Here is a 12674-nt window from a genome sequence, read left to right as displayed (position 1 = left end):
GAGCAATTGCTGTATTGAATGTGGAAAAACAAAATAAAAAATATTAAAAGAATTGTGAAAATAGATCTCACAATGTGCCGCAGTGTGACATCATGACATGTGAGCTTGTAGATTGACCAAAATACATAAAACATTATCCAACTTCAGTCATCCACCAAAGGTCTCGATAAAGTCCCATATGGATAAGCACTATATACAGGCTGGAACCTTGTTTTTACCTGTGCCTGGATCCACTGTTTCGTAGCTCATGTTTTATACCATCTGATACAGGAGCACTTTTGTTATATTTTCTTAACCAGTGGTTCCCAAACTTTTTCAAGTCAAGGACCCCCAAATTGACACTAATTAGCCCGGGGACCCCCAATTTGAAGAGATATGCCAGGGACCCCCATAAGAGAAGATTATTACGGCTCTAGAATAGATTCTCAACCCGTTTAATTTCAAGGACCCCCTGTTTGACATGCATTAGTCTACAGACCCCCTTAATGGCATTTCTATCTCTGGGACCCCCAATTTATATTGTAACGTCACTGTCAATTTAACTCTGAGTGTACAAATGGATTTGGTTCCATTTGTACACTCTCAGAATTACAGACCCATAAGGGTCCATTTGGTTCCTATTCCTAACTATCATTTAGATGGGGACCCCATGGAACACCCTCAAGGACCCCTGGGGGTCCCCGGACCCCACTTTGGGAACCACTGTTAACTTACATGGTTTCTCAAAACACAGACACTTTCAGCCATATTACCATATGGTGACACAGAGGGTACCACGCGGTTCACAATGACAAAGCTGACATCATTGATAGATCAACCTCGTTTATTACATCTGTAACCGTGACAAGACAATCAACATCCATTAGAAATGACACGAAGTCATTGAGACACAAAACAGTAGATATTTACAGAATCTGAAACAAACAAAACAATAAAGTAGGAGGAGATGAGGACATGAGCTGGGAGAAAGGAGACGAGGATCCTAACTATGGGTGTGTTGGGAAATGCACTCTAAAGTTGCAACTAAAGTTGCTTGTAAATGGTAGTTGCGGTTTTTTTGGGATGTTTCTAACTAAAGTGTGGTTGCTTAATTGGTCTTGTTTCCTAATATTGTTAAACAAACCAGTGGCTCTCAAACATTGTCTTTCTTTTTAAGTATCCAAGATTAGGGGTTTAAGGAAGATGTGTCCTATTGCTAACTTGATCAATTTAAATATACTCTTTCATCATGTTAAAATAACTTTAATATACATTATTACTGTAGGACTTGACTAGCCTACCAACCACATACGTTAAACAGATTGTGACATTTTTGTAATTAAAAAAAAAAAAAAAAAAAAAGAAATTAGGTTTTCTGAGCTCAATTCGCCTAAAAAAACCTGTACTTTTAACATTCCGTAGATTTTCTGTGGGGTTTTCTGGCTCAAACAAGTGCTCTGATTTTCCTGCTGTTTGTGATGTAAGAGCCAGCAAATCCATACATGTCAATGGGATTCAATGTCAATGGGATTTGCCAGCAGGTGTCACCGTTTTCACTGTTTTGCCTGTTTTCATTGCAGCTCTAAAAGGCTTCCAAACCCCAGAGAAAACTCCATGCCACAGAATGTTCAAAGTTCAGGTTTTTTGGGTGAAATTGAGGTCATAAAACCTAAAAGAAAAACGAAAAAGAAAAATTAATGTCATGAAACCTTTACGTTTTTGCCAGATCTTGTACATCGTATTGTCGCCGAATGTTCACCCCAAGAATAGGATGCTACGGTTGAAGTGTTTAATCCATTTCTAGTAAATAATCTGACAGCTCATGTACTGTAAATGTGCTTCCATTCCCATTCAAATTAACACTTTCATTTCAAAGGAGGAAGGAAATCATAATGTATAAAGTTCAATTCTCGTCAATAACATACCATAGGTGTGAATGTATCTTAACAGTTTTGAATGCTGTTTTTTTTTTTTTTTTATGATTTATAAAATCAAAGCTCAGCGGAGCGGCGCTGAAAATGCTTATTTTGGCCCTCGTACAGATCAATATGGGATTTTCTTTACACATTGCAATAGGACATTCTTTAGATTAGTACGCAAAACATATTGGATCTTATGTACCTACCTATTATTATGGGATGTTTATATACATATTATGCAATGTTATGAGCACATTATTAAGGGATGTTATGGACATTAACATAACACAAAATGAGTTTGGTAGATTATTTCCCTGTTGAAACAACAATTTACGTATAATACCATTGGAAAGCTTCCCTTGTATTGACTCGTTTTGAGCTGGCTGCCCCATATACCAGTGTCGGGTACATGGGAGTACCTGGGGTTTCAGTATCTCCCCATTATTAACAGAGTCCACACCATTCATAAATTCCACTATTCCAGGCCTTCATTTTACCATACAACTGCTAGCGTTTTCTTTTCTTTTTCAGAGAGGGGAACAGCCCAAGACATCCTGGGCTCTGTCTCTCCCCTTAGGAACCTACTCTGAACTAAATACTAGGAAGCTCAAAACAAGATTATTTTGGAGAGTTTGAGTGTCTTTCATGGGGACAACGCGCATCCTCAGCTGTAGGGCATTCACTTCTAGTCATTTTTACTAGTTGACTAGTTGTCGACTAGTTGTTTAACTATACCTATTATGTAAAAAAGGAAAATAATAATAAAAAAAATTAAAAGATGGAAATAAATATGTGTACATTTAAAAACTGTGTACATTGGTGACTATAACTATAATCTACCTGATCTTGAGGCCTACAAAATCGGGGAAAAATAAAAATATATATTTAGTCAGCTAGTACCAACAAGGTTGACTAGTGGATTTACTAGTCGACTAGTTGAATAGTCGACTAGTTGCTTAAAGCCCTACTCAGCTGTGCTGCTCATCCCACAAATGCATGTTCCCTACAAATGATTTAGGGAAATCGGCTTTCCATCGGTATAAATGTTATTGCCAAGAAGCATTGTTACAACAGAGAAATAATCTAGCAAAGTATGTTTGTATGTGTATGTGTATTTTAATATGTTATTCGTGTTATTGTGGGATGTTATGTACACGTGATTGTGTCTAGTTGCTGTTGTGCCTCGGCTGCCATGGCGGCAGCTTGTAGTGCGTCAGGGTCAGAGGTCAACTGTTTCCTTTCGCTGTGCATGTTGTTTTCATGTCGCTTCAGGTCCGACGCCTGGAAGCACGCACACACACACACACACACACACACACACACACACACACACACACACACACACACACACACACACACACACACACACACACACACACACACACACACACACACACACACACACACACACACACACACACACACACACACACACACACACACACACACACACACACACACACACACACACACACAATTGTTTAGGATGCAGTCTTGACTGTGACGTTTTGTGACCCTTTTAAAATAATTGGGAAGTGTGTCAGCCGCGCAGCTCGAAACCGAGAGCTTCACTTTAAATGCCTCGACTGCACTCACAAGTTAACGATACCTCAGTCTTTCCCTTGTAATTCAGTTTTGTTGTCAGATCCGTAAGGAAACGCAAGTCCAATAACCAAGCATGGTGTGCGCCTGGGCCAATGCACTTTCAATAATTTGAGGGGGGATTCTTCCACTTTCACTGAGATCGTATTGGCTCACAGACTCCGTTGCAGGGATCAATGAGGGGCTTCAAGTCACAATAATGGCTCCGCAGACAAATCACTTTTGTCTGCGGAGCCATTGCTTCACACTGGTGTGTGAAGCACTTCCCATGTATATGTATATTTGCTGATTGTTTGCCGCCCAGGATAGCGATATTATGGTTGCAGTAGTAGCAGTAATATTGGTAGCAGTTGTAGCATTGTGCATTAATATTACCTTAGCAAAGGCTTTGGTACAGGAGCCACAAACAAAGGGTTTCTCTCCTCGATGTCTCCTCTCATGGTCTTTAAGATGAGACTTATGTTTAAATGCCTGCAGAGGATAGACAGACAGAGGAGAGGAGGAAAATATTTGGGTTTTAGTAGTTACCTTGCCTGATGTAACATATTGCACATATTGGTGTAGTTGCTCCATTGATGAATAAACCACATTGGTTCACATTGCATGGTGTTACAGCTGCCAAATAAACTCTTTTTGCACATGAAGAAAACAAAACAAAGCTGCTTTTGCCAATTATAAAGATATTTAAAGACACATTCACGTCGATTTTGTTATTTCTAACAGCAACATCATCATGAGATTGACACTTTTCTTCAAAATAAAATGCTGTAGCAGGTTTTGTGATGTTCTATATTGGCAGAATCCGTTTTGTATGCGTTGGTTTATGTGCTATAAGAGTGACTTTGGGGCCTGTCTCATGTGACTCAATGAGGAGACTATTTTTGAATATCAATTTCTAATCAACAGAGCAACTAATTAAAGATATCTCTCCAATATTTGGAGTTACATCGTGACTGGGTAACTACACAGGTTAGCGCCACTTTAACTGGCTTATGGCCAGCCTAATTAACAGTGGATTGTGCCTTCTGCCTGCACTATTCATATGTTTAATTCGTTATTTTAATGCCAATAGAAAAATCTGTGATATACACACTATATCTCATTCTGACACGGCAAGTCCTATAGTAGATCTACAAGCTCATAGCGCGCCACTCGGTGGCACGCTATGAGCTTGTAGATCTACTATTTTTGAAAAATCGAAGAACCACTGACATAGAAACAGCTTTTTCAGAAAAAAATACATTTTTAGAATCTGATCTCAGGTCAAAATGGGTTAAGCCCCCGATTATAGGGAATTAAACGCTCGCGTCAATTACGTCAGTGGGCATAAGGGGGTTAAGACAGACAGACAGACAGACCTTATCGCACATCTGACAGGCGAAGGGTCTCTCGTTGCTATGGACACGCTCATGCTTCTTCAGGTCTGGAGCTCTGATGAACGACTTGCCACACACATCACAGCGGTACGGTTTGAACCCTGTGTGGATCTTTAAATGTTCTAAACACACACGCACGCACACACACACAATCCGTAGAATGTAACTATGTTAATAACTTCATTTGTTTCACAACAACAACAAAGGCATTAGGTACATGAACCATAGAATCCCTATTCTGGGGGCGAACATTTTGCAAAAATAGTAAATCTAAAAGCATTGTGACACATTACAAGCTTGTAGATATAGGATATATTTATTTAAATCTTCACCTCTAATGACGTGTGCGTGCGTATTATTTAACCCATTTAGACCTGATGACGATTCTACAAATGTCGTCTAAATCCTGACAGTTTTCTGTCGTTCTCAAACATTTTCATGTCAATGACCCCCAAAAGTATATGTTATTGGCTGCCGACCCCCATCTGAAAATATGTTGTTCCAGGGACCCTCACCAGAAGCAAAAATATGAGTTAAAAACGTTCGCTCTGAAAGAATATATATTCAAAGATTTGCACCACATTTTCACGATTTTTCAAAAAATAGCAGATCTACAAGCTCGTATCTACAAGCTCGCTATGAGCTTGTAGATCTGCTATTTTTCAATAGCTAAAGTGTAACATGATGCTTAAAACACCAAAAGGGGTTCCCGTTCAGAATAACAAATAATAATAATAATCTTTGTACCTTTTAGGTGAGCGTGTGTGGTGAATGCTTTGCTGCAGACCTCACAGACGAACGGCCGCTCTGCAGAATGTAGCTTCTCATGTTTACTGGAGGAGATAGGAGAGGAAACAACATGTAAACAACATGCCAAATGCCTATTATATGGACCCTTTTTTCTTTCTTTTTTTAATTGACGTTTTCGGGCGTAAAATGTGTGCTAATTAGTAAGGCCAGGCGGGGCCTCGGGCCAGCCCAGTTGGGGCCCAGTTAGGACCGAGGTAGGGTCGGGCCTTAATTTTCGGGCCTGTTGAGAACTCTAGTGGACAGGCATCAGTCAAAAGGGAGACATCGAAGAGGAAGGACAGGTGGGGAGGGATCAACATTATGGAATGTCAGAACAGGTCAGCTCCATATATGTATCTAAGGATTTGATGAGGTCAACATGTAGAGTTGCTGGCTGGCTCCGTATGCAGATCTAGGTGATGATCCAGTCTTCTCCATGTATGGCTATCCAGGGTTTGATGAGGTCAGTGTTGTGATCTTCATATTATGGAGACGGCCATATATGGAGCGTGTCACGAGGCGTGACAGACTGACTGACATGAAATGCAGGTTTTCATAGTAAACTGCGACCTACAGTCGCAATTAACTAGTACTTTACGTACCGCAGTCGGTTCTCGTCCAGGAAGTGCTTTCCACAGATGGGACAGGCCAGCTGGTCTCGGTGGCCGTACAGTAAATATTCAAACTTCATGTCCGTGGTCCCCGACGTCCAGCCGCTCGCCTGCTCATCCTTAATGCCGCTCCCGCCGATGGTCTCGGCGAATGACAGTGTCTGGGTGGTGTGATGATGCCCCGCCCCCAAATCCTTAGGCTCCGCGTCCAGCTCCGAAACGACGTCCTGGTCGTAACAGGCGACCTGACGGAGACAGACATGAGAGAGAGAGAGACAGGTGGTGAGGGAGACAGTATGCAGTTAGCTGTGAATGTGTGTACAGCTAAAATTGCCAGCATGTAACAAGCTAATGAGCTAGCATGTCCCTTTACTTGTATACCTTTTTACTAAATGAATTAGATCGGTCGACCCCCCCAATAACCACGTAACCCGAAATAAATTGTTTCTTAAAAGTTTTACTGCAGCGTATATGAACAATCAATAGCTGTTAAATATTTTACTTTGCTGTCGAGTCAAGACATCAAGAAAGAAAATAAGTGGAACTTTGCGTTAAAAAGGTTGTCAGCCTCTTGTTTAGTGTATACAAGACACAGCAGTGCCCTCTAGTGTCTGTCTACATCCATGTCTGTAGAATTGAATGTGGAACATTGATTGACGTACGATTAGTCGAAATTGGTTGCTACCTGCTACCAATGGGTGTTCTAGCACTGTTTATTGGGAGTCTTTCTGTGTGTATTATAGTATGCATCTTGCCTTAAGGAAGACCTCTGTAGGTACAATCGAGTACCCAGAACCTTGTTTTTTTTCCTATGAAATACATTGAAACATGTGTATACACTGTGGGCCTGTCTGTCTGTCTGTCTGCCTGCCTGCCTGCCTGCGTGTACCTTGTGAATTTCTTCGCTGGTCAGTTTAAGGATGGCCTCCTGGACTCTGAGCGCTGCGCTGGGAGATTTATCTAGTTCCTGATTGCCTGATCCCTCTACGAGGTCATCAGCAGTGGGCGTGTCATCGCCCAAAACCTGCACCTGGAAACACACACACACACACAATGAGAGGTGGGGCTGCTTGCTTGGCGTGTCTGTCTGTCTGTCTGTCTGTCTGTCTGTCTGCCTGCGTGCGTGCGTGCGTGCGTGCGTGCGTGCACACGTACCTCTGTAACATCGCCGTCTTCTGCCAGCTGAGCTTCCGGGGGGAGCGCCATCTTGACGATGTCGTATGGGAACTTATCTTTCTCCTCCGCTGACAAGTCCCGTTTCTGGGAGAGCATATTTCAATGTTATGCTAGGCCGAGAGCTGGGACTGCAGGCGGACCTGTGCATTTAGCACGAGGAAACCCCGTGCAGCTGGAGTTTAACATTGAGCACTTCCGCAAATCGAAATAAGTGTGGAAGTAGAGCGTTCTTCCGGGTGCTTCAAAACGCCACTGAGCAACTTCCATTGAAATGAATAGCAGGGGGTGGGGCAGTCCGCCCTCTATCCTTTATAACTCTATGCATATAATCTGTTACAGAAAACTACAGCTTTGACTCGAAGCTTATCATGTAAATGTTAATTGTGCTGTGAGCACGACGTGCGTGCATGTGTGTGTAGTGAGTATGCAAGAGGTAAAGAATCTTCACTGGCCTCAACTATTGTGTGAATTATGAGCTTGTAGATCTCACTGAATTGACACAAAATAATTCGAATAGATTTTTTTTTTTAAAATAGACTAAAATGAATTAGTCTGATAAACACACAGTGTATGCGTGCGTGCGTGCGTGCGTGCGTGCGTGCGTGCGTGCATGCGTGCGTGCGTGCGGCAAAGGTTTGAAATGATGGTGATATTGTCGCATCGTCCAGGCCTGTGTGCGTGCACGTCACCTGGGAGCAGAGTTTATCCAGGAAACGGATGCCCAGTATTTGACCCGAGGACATCATGAGGTTGACGTCTCTCTTCTTGACGGAGATCCTGGACGTGTACATGTAGTTTAACACCTCCTCGAAGATGTCACTGCGTATGAAATCTATCTCTATGACCGATGAACTGTCCACCTGTAGACAGACACACACACGCACAGAGAGAGAAAGATAGATATGGTGTTTTAACACAGTTTCTCAACGTCTGACCGGACTGGTCTGTAAACCCCTGAAAATGTAAAACTCTAAATATGTTTGGAAATAGCTTTGGTTCCCCAATCTGCAATGTAAACTTCTCAGTGTTAATTCTTACACTCTAACTAAAATGGAGCCTTAAGCTTCATAGTCTGGATTTTCGGTGGTGAGGTGACCACCGAACTACAACATGACTTCACGAGCCGCGGTGAAGAGCAAACCACCGCCACTGCCCCAGCCCTTCTCTCTGTTTTTACTCACCACCGCTCAACGTTATTTCAGCTCCGGTGGTCACCTCACCGCCGAAAATCCAGACTATGAATGAGCCTTTACGGATCCTTAATTGGTTCTATTTGTACACTATCAGTTATTTGAAACTAACTGATCGCAAGCTGAGGAGGCTCAGGTCCTTCAGTGTGTGTAACAACATGCAGTGCAGATATCTATCTATAAATGCACCATGTCTCTATACGTCTGTCTATACATCCGTCTGTACGTGTGTACGGCTGTAATGCACGTAACTTGTGAACCGTTCGCCCCACCGACTTCAAATTCGACCCACGTGTTCTACACCCCCACAGGGAGTGCAGTACCCGGTGTCAAGTCAACCCACGGTTGGCCAGAACCGCCACAAATGGGCTCTGCCCGGGCTCTGGACAGCAGTGTTAATTTTTTCACAATACTTTGATTTAGTCTTGATTTAGTTTTAGTCCTATTTTGTCTTCTGATAAACCTTAGTCGACTTAGTCTTTAGTCTTAATGCAATGTTAATTTTGCCAGAAAAGATTTAGTCTTAGTCATTTGAATAACACACCATTTAGTCTTAGTCCTATTTAGTCTTCTGAAAAACCTTAGTCGACTTAGTCTTAGTCAACAAAATTAATACTGCTGGACAGGGCCCCTGCCCAGGCTCCATATACTGTATGGAGCTGGCCTGTTCTGACGTCACAACACTCCATATTTGGGCATGCCTGACACAGAACTCCATATAGGAATAAAGGACACAGAGACAGATACAGATACAGAAATGTCTATATGGGCATAAAAGGGACACAGACAGGTGGGTGGAACGGGTACTCAGGTACACCGGGTATTGCATAGCCGGGTGGGGCATGGATCTCCAACTTCCATCGTTACCGACTCGGTGCTCTACAGCCGGGCACCGGTCTAGTTCTATCGATCTGTAATGGCTGCCAGGTGCCCTCTTTTTTGCTACAGCCTGCTGGGGGTCACAGCGTCAGGGACTCAAAACAGACTGAACAAGCTGGTGTGACGTAGTAGAAGTAGCACAAACCTCGTGTTTTTTAAAGAGTTTCTTGAAGTAATTGGAGCAGGCAGCCAGGACACAGCGGTGAGCCCGGAACTTGACGTCTTCCACAACGACAGCGATGTCGCAGTGTTCTCCCTCCAAGCGCTGTTCATTCAACAGCTTCAGAAAGATACTCTTATGCTCACCATCTATGTACTTAACCGTCTCTGACATCTGGAACAGTAAATACACACAACACAATATATTACACTTACACTTACCACAATAATTAAATCCTTTTGAAAAAAAATCAATGAAACCGTTTTGGAACAGTTTGTGTCAATATATTAATTGCCATGTAATAAGCAGGGTAATGAATGGTGAGCAGGTCATTGTTGAGAAATAAACCCTGACAGGATGATAGGCAAGCAGAACTGATAAAACTGATAAAAGAAGATTCTGACATGTACAGACAGCACCAAATGTTATAATAATATGCAAAAGCTATTATGGTAGTACTAGTCAGGAAATTCCACTATTGCTCAGATGAGGTCACGGTGAATCTGTGCAGAGCCTAGTGCACCCCGTTGTCTCACATGTGGAAACACTGGTACGTGTGCCTTTTATATTTTCTTTTATGTGGGCTTTTTAGATTTTTATGAATCTTTGTATTTTGGTTTTTTTTACCAGTGGCTTGAAAAGCACTGGTCAATGAATAGCCAAGAAAACTTCGACATATCGTCATACTGACGCGTAGTTCTGATTGGCTGCCTTTCTACGCAACCCATAGAGGGGGGGACGCAACCAGACACGTTGAATGCCATAGTCGAAACGGTCGCGGCAGCAAAGCAGAGCACACGAGTCCGGAGCACACCCGCTGATTTAACAGTAACACATTCGGACCCCCACGCAGCCTACCTCTGCGATCCGCGGACCCCCGCGATTTTGACACATGGTTGTGTCTTGTTTTGTATGTCTTCTATTGGCCACGGCTGTAATAATGTTTGACTGAATGATTTATATTAACTGCACATTAAGCCCAGTCCACACCATTGATTTCACAACACAAATTAACTGCAACCACTTCCCAAAATTGCCAGACCGCTGCAACTGGTTGCAAGTTGAACCTCATTGCGCTGCAAATCATTGTTGTGGACTGGGCTTAAAGGACCACTTCACCTATCTTCATATAAGTGGTCCTATTGCTCATTATAAATAACATGGTACCATTTTTGAGGGGTGCTACTAATGTATGTTTTTAGTTCAATGTTTGTTTTAAAAACGCCATTGACAATGAAGGGAAAATTTACATCATATTGTCCCTCATTACGTCATATTGTCTCTTTATTGTTAATGGCGTTTAATGTTTGTGTTTGCACCATTTGTTTTACATCACCATTACATGACCTAATCAACATGAGTAGATACGTAGTCTCATTAGACTTAATATATTAGCGCCCCTCACTTCACACGGGTGTGATTTTTTTGTTTCTGAACTGCCCACAGCCCTCCTGTGAGACATAACAGAGTGAGTAAACAATAATAATAATACTGTGGCGATATATCGTGTGTGTGTGTGTGTGTGTGTGTGTGTGTGTGTGTGTGTGTGTGTGTGTAACAAATAATGTGGGGACCCCTCTGAGGGTCCACTGGACACACCTGGAGCGCAGATAACAAACATCCAAGCATATTAATGCTAATAATTACTATTATTACATTAATGGATATTATTCCAACTGCTATAGGCTTAAGATTCAGAGAGAGAGAGAGAGAGACAGAGACAGAGAGAGCGTGAGAGCTCGCGCTCGGGCTCGTGACCCGACCTAATGACCGAACCAAACAACCGATACTGCCTCACTGCCTCCGGTCAACAGGCAGTCAGTCACGCACGAGACTGAGCGACGGGGGAGAGGGGGGGCGCCGTGTTGCCTGGTCTCTCATGTAACTGTATGTTCATCATCATCATCATGGATGGATGTCCATTCAGGCACATCTTATCTATTTACAGGCATGCAGCACCATAGAGACGGACTCATCTCAGCGTATCAATTGATTTACCGTATATATATATATACACACGCGGACTATCATTCTATTTATAAGATTCTTTGAAGGCGTGCACTGTAGTGTACACTGTACAGCACGCACGGCAAGTTTGCCACATTTTCGTTCAGTGACTGGAGTAGTTGTTGTACTCCGCTAGTGGCATTCCTCCTCCATCTAGTAGTTTGATGGTCATCATGGCGGCTCGCATCGCCGTTTCATCCCCCCCTCTATCCCTCTCGATTTCGTCCTGTGGAGCGACCTCCTCAGTGTCCTCACTGTTCGTTCGGTCGCTCCAGTCCAAGGAGGCTCGAGCCTCCCGCCGCGTGCGACCGACACGCGGGACCGGCCACGGTCAGGCACGAGAGACGTGCCGTGCGGGAGGAAAAGAAAATGCTCGAGCCCTCGGTGCGGAGCCGAGCAGCGCGAGCTGCGGCCGCCATAACGAGACAACATGAACGACCACTGAAAGGCTCGAGCCTCGAGGACGCGCACAAAACAACACACACAAAAACACGCATAGACACACACACACGCACGCACGACGAAGATAGAAGACGTGGGGATTTCTTACCTTTTCGTCACAGAAGTGTGTGTTTGACGAAGAGCAGAGTTTTTATGTTACTTTGTGTGTGTGTTTTTTTTGTGGCGTGTGTGTGTTACTACTACTGTGTGTCGAGGACGAGCACAACACAGGCGGTTTAGAGGGGGGAGGCGGGGCCGCGCTTTTTTGCGCCAGCACGTCAGCAAAGACTTGAGGCGTGTTCACGACACGTGACCGAGCGGAGGCGTGTTCACGTGACCAACGCGCGTACGTACGGTGTACGCAGTGTTGCCATGTGACTGTCTGCTTATTATAAGCACTCTTGGGCATCTTTTTCTGTAAAGTTGCTTGTAAATATTGGTATGCTTATTTAGGCTTGCACCCCGAAATACCTGTATGTGTGTCTAAAAGAATAGGTTTAAAGTGCTCATGTTTAAAGTGCTCCCAAAAGAAGCAACTACGGTAG

The 12674-nt window shown here is 43.3% G+C and overlaps 1 protein-coding gene across 2 annotated transcripts; it reads right to left on the bottom strand.

Annotated features, from left to right (window-relative positions):
* Positions 1 to 805: 805 nt before the first annotated feature.
* zbtb14 (zinc finger and BTB domain containing 14) lies at positions 806 to 12375 on the bottom strand. Of its 2 annotated transcripts, XM_079489768.1 has the most exons (10): positions 12239 to 12375; positions 9667 to 9855; positions 8142 to 8312; positions 7432 to 7536; positions 7166 to 7306; positions 6268 to 6521; positions 5624 to 5709; positions 4859 to 4998; positions 3876 to 3971; positions 806 to 3179 (listed from the first exon to the last, which is right to left on the bottom strand). In XM_079489768.1, exons 2-10 carry the CDS (start codon positions 9853 to 9855, stop codon positions 3045 to 3047), a joined length of 1317 nt encoding a protein of 438 aa, XP_079345894.1. In that variant the 5' UTR covers positions 12239 to 12375; the 3' UTR covers positions 806 to 3044. The 2 variants fall into 2 exon arrangements, with proteins under 2 accessions (XP_079345894.1, XP_079345895.1); XM_079489769.1 differs by lacking the exon at positions 7166 to 7306.
* Positions 12376 to 12674: the final 299 nt, after the last annotated feature.

This window comes from Electrona antarctica (genome assembly GCF_951216825.1).
Source record: "Electrona antarctica genome assembly, chromosome: 20".
Classification (NCBI taxonomy): Eukaryota; Metazoa; Chordata; class Actinopteri; order Myctophiformes; family Myctophidae; genus Electrona; species Electrona antarctica.
Note: the sequence above shows the minus strand (reverse complement) of the source record. Positions and strands in the feature narration are given on the sequence as shown.

Bases quoted from the DNA above. Each gene is read 5' to 3' on its own strand.
- zbtb14 (XM_079489768.1), bottom strand. From the start codon at position 9,855: ATGTCAGAGACGGTTAAGTACATAGATGGTGAGCATAAGAGTATCTTT. The intron at 5,710-6,267 runs GTACGTAAAGTA...TATCTCCTCCAG, and splicing joins CTGGACGAGAACCGACTGCG to TAAACATGAGAAGCTACATT. The intron at 4,999-5,623 runs GTACAAAGATTA...GTGTGTGTTTAG, and splicing joins CACACACGCTCACCTAAAAG to AACATTTAAAGATCCACACA.